Source organism: Mobula hypostoma, chromosome 4 (assembly GCF_963921235.1).
Source record: "Mobula hypostoma chromosome 4, sMobHyp1.1, whole genome shotgun sequence".
NCBI classification, from domain to species: Eukaryota; Metazoa; Chordata; class Chondrichthyes; order Myliobatiformes; family Myliobatidae; genus Mobula; species Mobula hypostoma.
The window spans coordinates 12,170,496-12,189,441 of NC_086100.1; the positions used below are offsets into that span (position 1 = coordinate 12,170,496).

Consider the following 18,946-nt stretch of genomic DNA (forward strand, 5'->3'; position numbering starts at 1 on the left):
CCTGTTTGCATTTTTAAATAATGAGGGAATTATCGGCCTTATAGTGTGGGATCTTCACTCAATGGGCAGAGGTTTAAAGTGATTTAGGAGGATCTAGAGGGTAGGAGATTGAAGGCTTTCCTCTGGTCAGTGACAGGGGTCTGGGACTCATTTTCTGGGAAGGGGATTGAGGCAGAAACTCACTTAAACTGTGCATGAGAAGATTGGAGTGGAGGGGGCCACAGTCCCAGTGTGGAAAGACCGGTTTAGTTTGTTAGCCCTTTGTCGATGGTCACGGACCCAATGGACAGAGTGGCTTCCTTCCACATGTACGGCTCTATGACACTAGTTCAGTGTAGGTTATGTTTTGGATAATCGAGCACCAGCCCTGCCATTCCCAAACACATCACTGGGTGTGATTATCTTCATTCGTTGTTAAAGCGTGAACTGTCGAAAGAATCCATGAGGGGGGAAGCTTTCTGGGAAAATCAACCAGCACGATCAAAGATGCCGGCGGTGGTGTGGAAGAGAGCAAAGGCAAGCTGGAGTCGGTGCTGGCCCCTCCTGTGAATGCTGGTTTCAGTGTTCACTCGGCAGAAGAGAAGCTGGATTGTGTTTGTCTGAGGCTGTGCAAGTGTGTGATGAAGACAAGCTGCATGTTGTTCTTGCAGGAGTGTGGCTCCAGGACAAAATCCTATGCTACTCATGGACTTGAGCTATACATCTATTTGTGCCTGCTTGTTTTTTTGCTACCGTATTTATTATATGTGTTATGTGCTGTGTATGACTGTGTTTTACAACTTGGCCCCAGGCGAATGCTGTTCCATTTGGCTGTATTCATATGTATGGTTGCGTGACAATTAAACTTGAACTTTCTCCATTCTGCCCTCGCCCATCAAGCAGAGGCCACAAAAGCTTGAAAACACGAACCACCAGACTCAAGGACAACTTCTACCCCACTGTGATAGACTCACAAATGGACCACAAATGTTAAAGACAAAATCTTGACCTCATAATCACCTATCAGCACTGCACTTTCTCTGGGCTACCTCAACGTGCTTGTTTTGAAATGATCTGTATAGGTAGCTTTGGACACCTCGAAAATTTCTCCAGATGTACTGTGAACAGCATTCCGACTACCTGCATCACCATCTGGTATGGGGAGGGAGGTGGGAGGCTACTGAGCCGGATCAAAGTAAACTGCAGAGAACTCTAAGCGTAGTCAGTTTCATCATGGGAACTAGCCTCCATGGTATTCAGGACCTCAGTAAGGCGTTGTCCACCATTAAGGCCCCTCATCATCCAGGACATGCCCTCTTCTGTTTGCTACCATCAGGAAGGAGGTACAGAAGCATGAAGGCACACACTCAGTGATTCAGGAACAAATTCTTCCCCTCTGCCATCTGATTTCTGAATGGCCATTGAAGCCATGAGCACTACCTAACTGCTTTTTTAATTTCTATTTTTGCACTATTTATTTAATTTAATTATTTTATCTACATATGTATGCATACTTTTATCCACAGTTTTTCCTCTCTATTATTATATTGTACTGCTGCTGCAAAGACAACAAATTTCACGACCCACGCCAGTGATATTAAACCTGCTTGGGGTTCTGATCTGTACCAAGGTACAATGAAAAATGCCATTTGCATCCCATCATTCATACCACTCATTTCATCATATCGTGACACCAAGGGAGTACAAGGGAAAGACAATAACTGAATGCAGAACAAAGTGTTAGTTACAGGGAAAATGCAATGCAGATAGACAATAAGGTGCAATTCATGACAAGGAAGATTCTAAGGTCAAGAGTCCATCTTAATACATAAGGGATCAGTTGAATTGACTCATAATAGTAGGGTAGAGCTGTACGTGAGCCTTATGGTATGCTCTTTCAGTTTTTTGTATCTTCTGTGAGGGGGAGAAGAGAGAATGGCTGGTGTGAGCGGTGTCTTTTATTATATTGGCTGCTTTCCCAAAGCAGTGAGATGTAGGTAGACAAGCAACACACACACACACAACGCTGAAGGAACTCAGCAGGCCAAGTGGCATCTATGGAAAAGGTTTGGGCCAAGACCTTTCATCATGAAGCGCAAGTAGAGACAGTGTTATTACCTTACAACCATCAGGCTCCTGGATTGATGTCGATAAATTCACTCACCTCAAATCTGAATTGACTCCACAGCACAAGGCAGGAACTGGATACTGATAGTGGATGATCAGCCATGATCACAGTGAATGGCGGTGCTGGCTTGAAGGGCCGAATGGCCTACTCCTGCACCTATTGTCTATTGTCTATAACATACGGACTCACTTTCAAGGACTCTACAACTCATGTTCTCACTCTATATAATTTTTTATATTTGTTTTTTAAATCAGGAATACAGTGAAGAATTGGCCCTTTTGGCCCAATGATTTGCATCGTTGACTAGCAACCCACCTATTTAACTCCAGCCTAGTCGCAGTCCAGTTTAAGATGGTACTACTGAAGATGGGCAACAAGTTACTGGTGGTTCATAAAGCAAGAGATACAACTCTATACTTTATTACTGACACTTCTTTGTAAAAAAATCACAGTTAATGGTCACCGCAGATATTGAACAGGCGAGCGAAGGCGAGGCTAACTCGAGGGCCAAGGCATGTGGGTACAATGCAAAGTCAGAGTGAGGTTGAGATGGAATAGGGGCATGCAGAGCGGAGGAGTTTTGAAGCTCGTCCACCTAAACTGAGAGTGAGGTCTGATCGAACTAGCGTCCGGCCGGTTTGGAAAGGTCATGTATGGGCCAGAACGTGGCGGTAGGTCCAGGCCCAGAGCATGTAGATTGACAGGGCCTGGGTCCCGGAGCGAGCATCGACCTGATGTGTGGAGGATTTAAACACTGGGCCACATGGATTGAAAAGGCAGGATGTTGGGGGACAAGAGACGAGATTCGGGCCAGTTCTGCTCATTGCTCCATGATGTTTCTTTGCTCTCAGCAGCTCTAATGCTGAGGCCGTGAGGCTGGTGGCCTGCTTGGGGCTGCTCCTGCCTTCATGTTCTATGGACTCACTTTTGTTCTGGACACTGTTGCTTTTATTGTTTGCTTAATTTGTGTTTTTCCGCTCTACGCATTGGATGTTAGTTGGTCTTTTTTAATGGATTCTTTCGGGTTTCTTGGTTTGTGGCTGCCTGTAAGCAGACAAATCTCAAGGTTGTATAATTTATCCATACTTTGATAATAAATGTACTTTGAACTTTGACAATCATAATGACCAATAACCTATTAACTGGTACGTCTTTGGACTGTGGGAGGAAACCAATCATATCACAGGGAGGAAGCACAAATCCCTTACAGACAGCATTGGAACTGAACTCCAGACTCCGACTCCCTGAGATGTAATAGTGTTCCACTAACTACACACTGCCATGGCACACCAAAGCATGACCGTCCCAGCATGAGACACTCTTACCTTGTAAAAATCCTTTTTTGCGTCCTTGTAGGCACTGCTCAGACTCCCCACAAAGCTTTTTGCTTGATTCCACATGATGTAGTTTTGAATCTCCCTGCAGATCACATGAACCAGAAATGTTAATCTTTCTCCAATTGCTTTGCTTTTGCTCCCTCGTGTTCTGATTCGTTTTTGGAGAGTGTTTCATTGCCATTGCAGCCATTAAATCCTCACTCCTCTGGTTCTCCTCCCCACACAACCTTGCATTACAAGTAGCAGCAATTTCTTCTTCTTCTATTTCCGGCTGTTTAGACGCAACTAGACATATTACAGCCCTCCGTAGGATGTACAATTAGTTATAGATGTTCAAGGAACTCAAATTCTCGAATACAACCTAGTCTCACATATAAACTGAATAATAGACTCTTCAATCAGATGCTGATTCTCTTGATGGCCAAACAAAGATTTAAAAGAAAACCAAAATAAATTTAAGCCAGATAGCCTCTTGACCAACATGCTTCTTTCAATTTTGTATTGATTACAGCTCAGCAAAACATGGACTGTTTCTGGACTACCACAGTCACATAATCCAGTAGGATGTTTTCTTATTATCTTTAAATAATAGTTTAGCCCACAATGCCCCAACCTAAGTCTTGTAAATTTCACCATATCTCTACAACTTAAAAGGTAACAGTCTGAGACCTTTTTAACTAGTGGCTGACTAGAAAAATAATGCCTGCCCCTTAATTCATTTTTTCCAATCCTCCTGCCACTTCTTCTCTATACCTTTTTTAATCCTACTTTTCAATTCTGCTCTGCCTGGGGGAACTCTAATTTCTACTTACCTGCTCCATAAGGAAGACTTTGCAATGCCATCCACAATTTCATTTCCCTCCACCCCAGCATGCCCAGGTATCCATGAAAATCTAACTGCACAACCCATCTTCCCTACTCTAAACAACACTAAGAGAATCTCAATAACTATGTCAGGACGAGCTTTTGATTTACTCCCTTTTATAGACTCTAAGGCAGCAGCAGAATCCGAACAGATGATAACCCTACGTGGTCGAGAGTCTTCTATCCACCATAAGGCCCAGAGGATTGCTAATAATTCTGTTGCAAAGACAGAAACGCCATCTGAAACCCGGTGACCAATCTTAACTCCAAGTTGAGATGCATACATCCCAAATCCTGCCCTACTGCTGGCTGGGTCCACTGAGTCATCAGTAAAAATCTTCAGATAAGATCCCCATTTATTATTTAAATATTCATTTGTGATCAATGCTGATGATGGCAGCAATTTGACCTCAGTGGCCACTTTATTAGGTACACCTGTTCACCTGTTTGTTGAAGCAAATAGCTAATCAGCCAATCATGTGGCAGCAACTCAATGTATAAAAGCATGCAGACATGGTCAAGAGGTTCAGCTGTTCAGAATAAACATCAGAATGGGGTAGAAATGTGATCTAAGTGACTTTGACTGTGGAATGATTGTTGGTGCCAGATGGCTGGTTTGAGTATCACAGAAAGTACTGATCTCCTGGGATTTACACACCCAACAGTCTCAAGAGTATGAGAATGGTGCAAAAAAATGAAAAAAAATCAGGTGAGCAGAAGACATCTTGTTAATGAGAAAGTTCAGAGGAAAATGGCCAGACTGGTTCAATCTGACAAAGTGACAGTAACTCAAAGAACCACATCTTACAACAGTAGTGTGTGGAAGAGCATTTCTGAATTCAGAATATGTTGACCATTGAATTGGATGAGCTACACCAGCATACCAGTGTGAACATACACTCAGTGGCCACTTTATTAGGTAGTGGCTACTGAGTGTATTATATGGACAAGGCATCAGAAATCTCCAGCAGAAAGTTCTTTGATTCAACTGATCATGGAATGCATGTGGTGACTGTACAACATGGGGAGTGTAGGCTTTGGGGTTAAAGGAATTAGGGACTTTAAAAAAGTTAAAGACAAAGATCTTTTTTAAAGCTGATCTTTATCATGTACATCAAAACAGATAACAAATCAAATCAGCAAGGGTTATGCTGGAAGCTGCCCACAAATGTCGCTGTGCTTCCAAAGCTGTGGTACCATGCCCACAACTCACTGACAGTGTCTTTGGATTGTAGGAGGAAACTGGAGCACCCAGAGGAAACCCACACATTCATGGAGAAAACATGCGAACACTTTGCTGTGCTGGGAATTGAACCCCGATCGGTGATGGCTGGCACTGTAAAGGATTTGTGGTTAGTGCTAGACCACCTTGCTAGGACCATGAAAGAATGTTTGCATGGATCTCTCCAGGACCTGAGATCTGAGTTATAGGCTAAGATTGAATAGGTTTGGACTTTAGAAGTGCAGGAAAATGAGGAAAAACTTTATTAGAGGCATAGAAAATTAACACAGGCATAGATAGAGTCATAGAGTTATAGTAAAATACAGAACAGAAACAAGCTCTTTGGCCCATCTAGTCCATGCTGAGCCTTTTAAACTGCCAGCTCCCATCTACCTGCACTGGGACCATAGCCATCCATATCCCTACTATCCATGTTCCTATCCAAAATTCTCCTAAACATTGAAACTGAAGTCACATGCACCACTTGCACTGGCTGCTCGTTCCACACTCTCACAAACCTTTGAATGAAGGAGTCTTCCCTTATAATCCCCTTAAACTTTTCACTTTTCAATCTTAATCCAAGTCCTCTGGTTGCAGTCCCACCCAGTCTCAGTGGGAAAAGCCTGCTTGCATTTACCCCATCTGTACAGCTCATAATTTTGTATAACTCTATCAAATCTCTTCTCAATCTTCTACGTACCAAGGAATAAAGTCCTAACCTATTCAATCTTTCCTTATAACTTGGGTCCTCCTGTCCTGGCAACATCCTTGTAAATTTTCTCTGCACTCTTTCAAAGTTACATCTTTCCTGCAGGTAGGTGACAAAAAACTGCACACAATACTCCAAGTTAGGCCTCACCAACATCTTGTACACCTTCAGCATAACATCCCATTTCCTGTATTCAATACTTTGACATGAAGACCAAAAGCTTTCATTCTGCCCTTAAGTGTAAGTGCCGTCACTTTCAACTAATTATGGAGAGGCTGACTGCAAGCAGGCTTTTGCTTTTGGGTTAGGTGAGACTACAACTAGAGGTCACAGGTTTAGAGTGAAAGATGAAATGTTTCAGGGGAAAATGAGGGGGAGCTTCTTCACTCAGGGTGTGTAATGAGCTGCCAGCGGAAGTGGTAGGTGCAGCTTGGATTCTAACTTTTAAGAGAAGCTTGAATAAAAAAGAGATAAGAGTGGGTAAATTAAGATTAGCTTTAGGTGCTACATGTACGTCTTAACATACACTGAAGTGCATCGTTGGCAACAAATCAAATCAGTGAGGATTGTGCTGGGTAGCCCACAAGTGTCATCACAGGGGTGTTACCACAGAAACCTGGATGACTGAGGTATGGAGTGCTATGGTCCAGGTGCAGGCAAATGGGACTAAGGAGAGAATCAGGTGGGCCTGAACTGTATGGTCTCAAGGACTCTATAATTCTAATGTCTTTAAGCAGGAGTGATGGCCGCAGTAAGCAGAACAGAGAGGAATTGGGTGTATTGAGTGGGAATTGATGCAAACCAAGTTATAGTTGAGACGGGATCCTGAATTATCCCTTATGGACTGTACCTTTAAAAAAGAGAGAGAGTGCGACTGACTTAAAGAGAGAGCAACTCGTGAGTCGTCATGGTAACTGAGGGTGGCATTATGTGATGGACAGCTGGTGTTCAGCATGCTGAGATAAATACAAGGCCAGCTGGTTGTTAGACACACACATGGTTTTGGACTCTGGATGAGCTATGTTGTGCCCACAGAAAAGTGGGTTTTTTGGAGGATCGATCAGGAGAATCGATCAGTAGCTCTCGCAGTGTGAAAAAGTGGTGACTGTTGGGAAGTTATTAGTGTGTCCAATCCTCGCCTGGGTTGATAACTTCACCACAGAAGACGGTCCCCTTGTTGTGGTCACATTTGGTGACTTATAAAGGATTTCGGAGGACAACGGAAGATTGACGGCAGCAGCTCACCTGAAGAACTAAACACCCCTCTCTCTCTCCAACACCACTCAACTCAATAATACAAACTGAACTCTACCTATCATCGTAAGACTGTATCCAATTACCTCCTAAGCTCAAAGAAGCTTGTGTCTATTATTTCTACACTTATATATAATCATTGCTAATCTGTCCGATATACCTGAATTTTTATTACTGTATTGCGTAGTTACTAATAAACGAGCTTTAGAAAATAGCAATACCAGACTCCAAGGTGTTTCCCATTTCTGCTGGTTCTTTAATCCATTACGGGGTAGATAACATAGTCATGTTCTTTTTCATGTGCAGAGAGCTGCAAAACGATTCAGACACATACCTGGGACTATATTTGGTGAAGATATTTTTTAATTTCTGAAGATATTCGGGTGCATAAACGACAACTTCTTCTGAAACCGTCAGATTCAGAGACACGGTCGAGAAGATTTTGTTGAGGAAACTCAACCAGTCAAAGTTCTGGTAAACGAAAGAGATTGAATACATACTTATTTTGCTATGTAGAAATCGTATTCAAAACATCAGAAAAATCTGATCAGTTGGCCTTTTGATTCTCTGGCTTGTTGGAAATTTGCTTCCATTTGTGTTAGAGAGCAGTTTTGGGAGCAGCGAACTTTGTTAGCATGTTTTTATTTAATTTAGAGATGCAGCACAGAACAGGCCCTTCCAGAACCATGCCCAGCAGCCCACCTATTGAATCCTAGCCGAATCACAGGATGATTTACAATGACCAATTAACCTTCTAAACAATACATCTTTGGACTGTGGGAAGAAGCCAGAGCACCCGGTGGAAACGCACACAGTCACGGGGAGAATGTAAAAATCCCTTACGGACAATGCTGGAATTGAACTGGGAATTCCAGAATGCCACCAACTGTAATATTATCACGCTAATCACTGTGCTATCGTGCCTACCAGCATGGTTATGATGGGCCAAAGGGCCCACTTCTGTGCTGTACTGTTCTGCAAGTCTGTTGATGGTAATATATGATAGCAGGAGGGAATGAAAACTCAAAATCTGCTCGTTTTCCTTTACAGGCTAATTTTGAGAGGCATTGCTATTTTTAGCCTCACTGCCCTACAGCACATTTCAAGCATCATAATTGCAATTACAGATGCATTTGAAGTGAATGTGTTAGTCTGTGTGCACACAAATAGCACACAGAACAATTTCAATCTTCTTGGAGTCATCAATTAAACACAGTGATTGAAAAGGATTAACGACATGTGTTTCAATATTTTAAAAAGATTCAACAAGCAGAACTCTGGGATTTAACCATGATGTTGCCATTGGATTGCTGAGCTGGTATGAAAATTCTAGTTTTGTTTGCAAGCTTTCCATTAATACCATAAGATATAGCGGCAGGATTAGGCTATTCAGCCCCGTCATTCCATCATGTGCTTCTCCTCGTAACCTTTGACACTCTGACTAATCAAGAACAAAGCAACCTCTGCTTTAAACATACCCAATGACATAGAACATAGAATAGTACAGCACAGTACAGGCCCTTCGGCCCACAATGTTGTGCTGACCCTCAAACCCTGCCTCCCATATAAGCCCCCAATTTAAATTCCTCCATATACCTGTCCAGTAGTCTCTTAAACTTCACTAGTGTATCTGCCTCCACCACTGACTCAGGCAGTGCATTCCATGCACCAACCACTCTCTGAGTAAAAAACCTTCCTCTAATATCCCCCTTGAACTTCCCACCCCTTACTTTAAAGACATATCTTCTTGTATTGAGCAGTGGTGCCCTGGGGAAGAGGCGTTGGCTATCCACTCTATCTATTCCTCTTATTATCTTGTACACCTCTATCATGTCTCCTCTCATCCTCCTTCTCTCCAAAGAGTAAAGCCCTAGCTCCCTTAATCTCTGATCGTAATGCATACTCTCTAAACCAGGCAGTATCCTGGTAAATCTCCTCTGTACCCTTTCCAATGCTTCCACATCCTTCCTATAGCGAGGTGACCAGAACTGGACACAGTACTCCAATTATGGCCTAACCAGAGTTTTATAGAGCTGCATCATTACATCGCGACTCATAAACTCTATCCCTCGACTTATGAAAGCTAACTCCCCATAAGCTTTCTTAACTGCCCTATCCACCTGTGAGGCAACTTTCAGGGATCTGTGGACACGTACCCCCAGATCCCTGTGCTCCTCCACACTACCAAGTATCCTGCCATTTACCTTGTACTCTGCCTTGGAGTTTGTCCTTCCAAAGTGTACCACCTCACACTTCTCCGGGTTGAACTCCATCTGCCACTTCTCAGCCCACTTCTGCATCCTATCAATGTCTCTCTGCAATCTTTGACAATCCTCTACACTAGCTACAACACCACCAACCTTTGTGTCGTCCGCAAACTTGCCAATCCACCCTTCTACCCCGACATCCAGGTCGTTAATAAAAATCACGAAAAGTAGAGGTCCCAGAACAGATCCTTGTGGGACACCACTAGTCACAATCCTCCAATCTGAATGTACTCCCTCCACCACCACCCTCTGCCTTCTGCAGGCAAGCCAATTCTGAATCCACCTGGCCAAACTTCCCTGGATCCCATGCCTTCTGACTTTCTGAATAAGCCTACCGTGTGGAACCTTGTCAAATGCCTTACTAGAATCCATATAGATCACATCCACTGCAGTACCCTCATCTATATGCTTGGTCACCTCCTCAAAGAACTCTATCAGGCTTGTTAGACACGATCTGCCCTTCACAAGGCCATGCTGACTGCCCCTGATCAGACCATGATTCTCTAAATGCCCATAGATCCTATCTCTAAGAATCTTTTCCAACAGCTTTCCCACCACAGACGTAAGGCTCACTGGTCTATAATTACCTGGACTATCCCTACTACCCTTTTTGAACAAGGGGACAGCATTCGCCTCCCTCCAATCCTCCGGTACCATTCCCATGGACAACGAGGACATAAATATCCTAGCCAGAGGCTCAGCAATCTCTTCCCTCGCCTTGTGGAGCAGCCTGGGGAATAGTCCGTCAGGCCCCGGGGACTTATCCATCCTAATGTATTTTAACAACTCCAACACCTCCTCTTCCTTAATATCAACATGCTCCAGAACGTCAACCTCACTCATATTGTCCTCACCGTCATCAAGTTCCCTCTCATTGGCAAATACCGAAGAGAAGTATTCCTTGAGGACCTCGCTCACTTCCACAGCCTCCAGGCACATCTTCTCACCTTTATCTCTAATTGGTCCTACCTTCATTCCTGTCATCCTTTTTTTCTTCACATAATTGAAGAATGCCTTGGGGTTTTCCTTTACCCTACTCGCCAAGGCCTTCTCATGCCCCCTTTTTGCTCTTTTCGGTCCCTTCTTAAGCTCCTTTCTTGCTTCCCTATATTCCTCAATAGACCCATCTGATCCTTGCTTCCTAAACCTCATGTATGCTGCCTTCCTCCACCTGACTAGATTTTCCACCTCACTTGTCACCCATGGTTCCTTCACCCTACCATTCTTTATCTTCCTCACCGTGACAAATTTATCTCTGACATCCTGCAAGAGATCTCTAAATATCAACCACATGTCCATAGTACATTTCCCTGAAAAAACATCATCCCAATTCACACCCGCAAGTTCTAGCCTTGTAGCCTCATAATTTGCCCTTCCCCAGTTAAAAATTTTCCTGTCCTCTCTGATTCTATCCTTTTCCATGATAATGCTAAAGGCCAGGGAGTGGTGGTCACTTATCCACAGATGCTCATCCACTGAGTGATCTGTGACCTGACCCGGTTCATTACCTAGTACTACATCTAGTATGGCATCCCCCCTAGTCCGCTTGTCCACATACTGTGACAGGAATCTGTCCTGGACACACTTAACAAACTCTGCCCCATCTAAACCCTTGGAACTAATCAGGTGCCAATCAATATTAGGGAAGTTAAAGTCACCCATGATAAAAATCCTGTTATTTTTGCACCTTTCCAAAATCTGCCTCCCAATCTGCTCCTCTGTATCTCTGCTGCTACCGGGGGGCCTATAGAATACCCCCAATAGAATAACTACTCCCTTCCTGTTCCTGACTTCCACCCATATTGACTCAAAAGAGGATTCTGCTACACCTCCCCTTTTTCCGCCCTCTCTATCCCTTTTAAAGCACAGAAATCCAGGAATATTCAGAATCCATTCCTGCCCTGGTACCAGCCAAGTCTCTGTAATGGCCACTACATCATAATTCCATGTATGTATCCAAGCTCTCAGTTCATCACCTTTGCTCCTGATGCTTCTTGCATTGAGGTCCACACATTTCTGCCCTTCTACCTTACTGTCTTTACACTGTTTATTCTGCTTCTCTTTCCTCAAAGCCTCTCTATATGTTAGATCTGGCTTTACTCCATGCACTTCTTTCACTGCTCTATCCCTTCGGTCCCATCCCACTTGCAAATTAGTTTAAACCCTCCCGAACCATGCTAGCAAACCTACCTGCAAGGTTATTGCTCCCCCTCGAGTTCAGGTGCAACCCATCCAATCCATACAGGTCCCACCTTCCCAATGATCTAAAAATCTAAAACCCTGCTCCCTGCACCAACTCCTCAGCCATGCATTCAACTGCCATCTCCTCCAATTCTTACCATCACTGTCACGTAGCACTGGCAGCAATCCTGAGAATGACACCCTTGAGGTCCTGTTCTTCAGCCTTCTGCCTAGTTCCTGAAACTCACACTTCAGGACTTCATCCCTCTTCCTACCTATGTCATTGGTCCCAACATGTATCACGACTTCTGGTTGCTTTCCCTATCGTACCAGGATGTCGTGCACCCAGTCAGAGACATCCCGGACCCTGGCACCCGGGAGGCAACGAACCACACAGGTGTCCTTCTCACGTCCACAAGATCTCCTGTCTGCTCCCCTGACTATAGAGTCTCCAATGACGACAGCTCTCCTCTTCTCTGTCCCACCCTTCTGCTCCACTGGGTCAGATTCAGTGCCGGAGGCCCTGCCACTGTGGCTCACACCTGGTCGGTCGTCCCCGCCAACAGTATCCAGGACGGTAAACTTATTATTCAGGGGAATGACTACAGGGGTGCTCTGCACTACCTGTCTGCTCACCTTCGCTTTCCCACCTCTGACTGTCACCCAACGACCTGCTTCCGACAGCCTAGGTGTGACTACCTCCCGGTAGCTCTCATCTATGACTGCCTCATTCTCGCTTATGAGTCGAAGGTCATCCAGCTCCTGCTCCAGATTCCTTACATGGTCTTCCAGATCGCCCAGGAGTATGCGCTTCTGGCAGATGTGAGTCTGCGGGAGAGGGGCGTTCGCCCAAGACTGCCACATCTCACATGAGAGGCACATCACCACCTCAGGAGGTATTGTAAAGACTAACTGTGAGCAAGCTTGTCCTCTGCCTCTTCTCGTCGTGTCTCTCAAGTCAAAGCCTCAAAGCTCCACTCCTTCACTGGCCCACTCACTCACTGGCCGTTTTCCACAAGAGCGTTTGTCCGCTCTTGGACTGTATTCCTTGGAGTTTAGAAGAATGAGGGGAGGCCTCATAGAAACATTTTGAATGTTGAAAGGCATGGACAGAGTGGATGTGGCAAAGTTGTTTCCCATGATGGGGGAGTCTAGTACGAGAGGGCATGACTTAAGGATTGAAGGGTGCCCATTCAGAACAGAAACGCAAAGAAATTTTTTTAGTCAGAGGGTGGTGAATCTATGGAATTTGTTGCCACGGGCAGCAGTGGAGGCCAAGTCATTGGGTGTATTTAAGGCAGAGATTGATATGTATCTAAGTAGCCAGGGCATCAAAGGTTATGGTGAGAAGGCCTGGGGAGTGGGACTAAATGGGAGAATGGATCAGCTCCTGATAAAATGGTGGAGAAGATTCGATGGGCTGAATGGCCGACTTCTGCTCCTTTGTCTTATGGTCTATTCTCTGGCTTAAGAAATTCCTCCTCTCTGATCTAAAGGGACATCTTTCTATTCTAAGGCTTTGCCCTCTGGGTCCTAGACTTGCCCACTATGGGAAACATCCACACTATATAGGGCATTCAATATTTGATATGTATAAATGAGATCCCCCCTCATTCTTCTAAACCCCTGTGAGTACAGGCCCTGTACCATAAAATGGTGCTAATATGTTAACCCTTTCATTCCAGGAATTATTGTTGTGAAACTCATCTGGACCCTCTCCAATACCAGCACATCCTTCCTTAGATATGCTACCCAAAACTGCTCTCATAACTGCCCAACACATTACCAGCACCAGCCTACTGATTACCAAGGATATACTGTATATAGAAAGAAGCTGGACAAAGACCAGGAATATTATGCAGGACTGTTTGTCCTACTCCCATTAGAAACATAGAAACATAGAAAACCTGCAGCACAATACAGGCCCTTCAACCCACAAAGCTGTGCTGAACATGTCCCTACCTTAGAACTACCTAGGATTTACCCATAGCCCTCTATTTTTCTAAGCTCCATGTGCCTATCCAGGAGTCTCTTAAAAGACCCTATCATATCTACCTCCACCACTGTCGCCGCCAGCCCATTCCACGCACTCACCTCTCTCTGCGTAAAAAACTTATCCCTGACATCTCGTCTGTCCCTGCTTCCAAGCACCTTAAAACTATACGCTCTCGGGCTAGGCATTTCAGACCTGGGAATAAAACCTCTGACTATCCACACAATGCCTCTCATTACCTTGTACATCTCCATCAGGTCACCTCTCATCCTCCATCACTCCAAGAAGAAAAGACTGAGTTCACTCAAACTATTCTCATAAGGCATGCTCCCCAATCCAGGCAACATCCTTGTAAATCTCCTCTGCACCCTTTGTATAGCTTCCACGTTCTTCCTGTAGTGAGGCGACCAGAACTGAGCACAGTACTCCAAGTGGGGTCTGACCAGGGTCCTATATAGCAGCAACATTACCTCCTGGCTCTTAAACTCATCCCCACCATTGATGAATGCCAATACACCCTATGCCTTCTTAACCACACAGTCAACCTGCGTAGCAGCTTTGAGTGTCCTATGGACATGGACCCCAAGATCCCTCTGATCCTCCACACTGCCAAGAGTCTTACCATTAATGCTATATTCTGCCATCATATTCGACATACCAAAATGAACCACCTCGTACTTATCTGTGTTGAACTCCATCTGCCACTTCTCAGTCCAGTTTTGCATCCTATTAATGTCACACTGCAACCTCTTGACAGCCTTCCACACTATGCACAACACCCCCAAGCTTTCTGTTATTGGCAAATTTACTAACCCGTCCCTCCACTTCCACATCCAGGTCATTTACAAAAATTACAAAGAGTAGGGGGTCCCGAACAGATCCCTGAGGCACACCACTGGTCAACGGCCTCCATGCAGAATATGGCACGTCTACAACCACACCGCCTTCTGTGGGCAAGCCAGTTCTAGACCTACAAACCAATGTCCCCTTGGATCCCATGACTCCTCACTTTCTCAATAAGCCTTGCATAGGATCCAAGGAGACATTGCTTTGTGGATCCAGAACTGGCTTGCCTTATCAAATGCCTTGCTGAAATCCACATACTTTACATCTACCTTCATCAATGTGTTTAGTCACATCCTCAAAAAATTCAGTCAGGCCTGTAAGGCACGACCTGCCTTTGACAAAGCCATGCTGACTATTCCTAATCATATTATGCCTCTCCAAATGTTCATAATTCCTGCCTCTCAGGGTCTTCATCAATTTATCAACCACAGAAGTAAGACTCACTGGCCCATAATTTCCTGGGCTATCCCTACTCTCTTTCTTGAATAACGGAACAGCATCCACAACCCTTCAATCCTCCACACCCTCTCTGGTCCTGATTCATGATGCAAAGATCATTGCCAGAGGCTCAGCAATCTCCTCCCTCACTTCCCACAGTAGCTTATGGTACATCCCATCTAGCCCCGGTGACTTATCCAACTTAATGCTTTCCAAAAGCTCCAGCACATCCTCTACCTTAATATTTACATGCTCAAGCTTATCAGTCTGCTGCAAGTCATCCCTACAATCGGCAAGATCCTTTTCTGTTGTGAATACTGAAGTAACGTATTCATTAAGTACGTCTGCTATTTCATCCGGTTCCATACACACTTTCCCACTGTCACACTTGATAGGTCCTATTCTCTCACGTCTTATCCTCTTGATCTTCATATACTTGTAGAATGCCTTGGGGTTTTCCTTAATCCTGCCCACCAAGGCCTTCTCATGGCCCCTTCTGACTCTCCTAATTTCCTTCTTAAGCTCCTTCCTGCTAGCCTTATAATCTTCTAGATCTCTATCATTACCTAATTTTTTGAACCTTTTGTAAGCTCTTCTTTTCTTCTTGACTAGATTTACAACAGCCTTTGTAACCATGGTTCCTGCACCCGACCATCCTTTCCCTGCCTCATTGGAACGTACTCACTCAGAACCCCATGCAAATATCCCCTGAACATTTGCCACATTTCTTCCATACATTTCCCTGAGAATATCTGTTTCCAATTTATGCTTTCAAGTTCCTGCCTGATTACCTCATATTTCCCCTTACTCTAATTAAGCATTTCCCTAACTTGTCTGTTCTTATCCCTCTCCAATACTATGGTAAAGGAGACAGAATTGTGATCACTATCTCCAAAATGCTCTCCCACTGAAAGACTTGATACCTGACCAGGTTCATTTCCCAATACCACATCAAGTACAGCCTTTCCTCTTGTACACATATCTACATATTGTGTCAAGAAACCTTCCTGAACACACCTAACAAACTCTACTCCATCTAAACCCCTCATTCTAGGGAGATGCCAATCAATATTTGGGACATTAAAATCTCCCATCACAACAACCCTGTTATTATTACTCCTTTCCAGAATCTGTCCTCCTTATCAGCTCCTCTATGTCCCTGTTCTTATTGGGTGGTCTATAAAAAACACCCAGTAGAGTTATTGACCCCTTTCTATTCCTAACTTCTACCCACAGAGACTCCGTAGACAGCCCCTCCATGACTTCCTCCTTTTCCACAGCCGTGACACTATCTCTGATCAACAGTCCCACGCCCCACCTCTTTTGCCTTCCTCCCTATCCTTTCTGAAACATCTAAAGCTTGGCCCCTGAAGTAGCCATTCCTGCCCCTGCACCATCCAAGTCTCTGTAATGGCCACAACATCATAGCTCCAAGTGCTGATCCACGCTCTAAGCTCATCCGCTATATTCATAACACTCCTCGCATTAAAATAGACACGTCTCAAACCATCAGTCTGAGCGCATCCTTTTTCTATCACCTGCCTATCCTCCTTTGTCTCCAAGCTTTCTGTATTTGTGAGCCAACCTCCCTTTCCTCTGTCATTTCAGTTCTGTTCCCACCCCCCAGCCATTCTAGTTCAAACTCTCCCCAATAGTCTTAGCAAACCTGCCCACCAGGATATTAGGAAGGAGGTTAGGTAATATCTATACCAGAACCCCAGACTCAGAAACATTTACTTCCCCAAGCAGTAAGGCTGATCAATACCTCCACCCACTAACCCACCCCTCCTCACCTCACCACCACTACTCTATCATTTCCCATCAGAGTCACCACATATACAGACACCCCTGTACCTAGCACCGCTTTATATAGTACAGACTATCAAACTATGTATATATGCTAACTTACATATTTATATTTATTGTGTTCTTTTTCTTATTAGGTATTTTTGTGCTGCATCAGATCCAGAGTAACAATGATTTTGTTCTCCCTTACACGTTTTTATGGGAAGTGTCATCCTGAATCTTGAATCTTGAAATGTGGTCTGCCCAATGCCGTATAAAGTTTCCGCATTACATCCTCGCTTTTATATTCTTGCCCTCGCTATATGAATGCTAACATTAAAACACATTTGTTTGAAGCAGCAGGTGAGAGAGCAACATCTTGCAAGGGCGGGAGTCATTTGAAATAAAAGTCTTGTCAGGAGTGAGTTTTATTTCAGCTAATAAAATGAAGGAAGGTGTAAGCAGAGCAGTCATTGTGTGAGTGGGCAAGTGTTAGAGGGGTCAGGCTTTGCCTTTACATGCTTCGGCAGAACAGGTGGAGGCTAACAGACTTTTGTTGATTGTAGAACATAAGCTTCAGAAGTTAGAGCCAAAGGTATAACTAGTGTAGTCAGGATGGTAGTTAAGGTAGCGAAATGCCCCTCCTGTAAGTTGTGAGAATGCAGGGTACTTAACAGTCTCCCTGATGGCTACGTGTGCAGGAAGTGCACCCAACTTCAGCTCCTGACTGACAAGAAACTCTCCCCGTTCGGGAGACTGAAAATCTCATAGGGTTTTACTGAGGTGATCACACCCAGAGTACAGGCTTCAGGTAGTAGCTGACTTCTCCACCGGAAAAGTAAGAGGAGTAAGCAGTCAGTGCAGGGTTTCTCTGTGACGGCACAGAGTCCGGCCCTGTAGCTCAGAAAGGTAGGGAAAGGAAGAGGAGGGCAGTTGTGATAGGGGACTCGATAGTAAGGGGGTCAGATAGGCGATTCTGTGGTCACAGTCCAGAGACCCGGATGGTAGTTTGCCTCCCTGGTGCCAGGGTCCGGGATATTTCTGATCGTGTCCAAGATATCCTGAAGTGGGAGGGTGAGGAGCCAGAGGTCATGGTACATATAGGTACCAATGACATAGGTAGGAAAAGGGAAGAGGTCCTGAAAGGAGAATATAGGGAGCTAGGAAGGGAGTTGAGAAAAAGGACCGCAAAGGTAGTAATCTCGGGATTACTGCCTGTGCCACGCGACAGTGAGAGTAGGAATGCAATGAGGTAGAGGATAAATGCGTGGCTGAGGGATTGGAGCAGGGGGCAGGGATTCAAGTTTTTAGATCATTGGGACCTCTTTTGGCGCAGGCGTGACCTGTACAAAAAGGACGGGTTACACTTGAATCCTAGGGGGACCAATATCCTGGCAGGGAGATTAGCGAGGGCTACTGAGGTGACTTTAAACTAGAATGGTTGGGGGGGTGGGAATCAAATTAAAGAAGCTGGGCGAGAGGGAGGTTAGTTCACAACAGGGGGATGGGAACCAGTGCAGAGAGACAGAGGGGTGTAAAAATAGGGTAGAAGCAAAAAGTAGTAAGGTGAAAAGTAAAAGTGGCAGGCAGGCAAATCCAGGGCAAGCATCAAAAAGGGCCACTTTTCAACATAATTGTATAAGAGCTAAGAGAGTTGTAAAAGCGCGCATGAAGGCTTTGCGTGTCAATGCAAGGAGCATTCGTAACAAGGTGGATGAATTAAAAGTGCAGATTGTTATTAATGAATATGATATAGTTGGGATCACAGAGACATGGCTCCAGGGTGACCAAGGATGGGAGCTCAACATTCAGGGATATTCAATATTCAGGAGGGATAGACATGAAAGAAAAGGAGGTAGGGTGGCGTTGCTGGTTAGAGAGGAGATTAATGCAATAGAAAAGAAGGACATAAGCCGGGAGGATATGGAATCAATATGGGTAGA

At 44.6% G+C, this 18,946-nt stretch overlaps 1 protein-coding gene across 2 annotated transcripts in view; it reads right to left on the reverse strand.

The window, feature by feature from the left end:
* The window catches only part of LOC134345127 (neprilysin-like), a 310,672-nt gene that overhangs the window by 92,967 nt on the left and 198,759 nt on the right, over positions 1-18,946 (reverse strand). For both annotated transcript variants that reach the window (XM_063045312.1, XM_063045311.1), the window contains exons 11-12: positions 7,828-7,964; positions 3,433-3,526 (exon numbers count right to left, since the gene is read on the reverse strand). In XM_063045312.1, the coding sequence (XP_062901382.1) occupies positions 3,433-3,526; positions 7,828-7,964 (231 nt within the window). The remainder of the gene's footprint in view (positions 1-3,432; positions 3,527-7,827; positions 7,965-18,946) is intronic.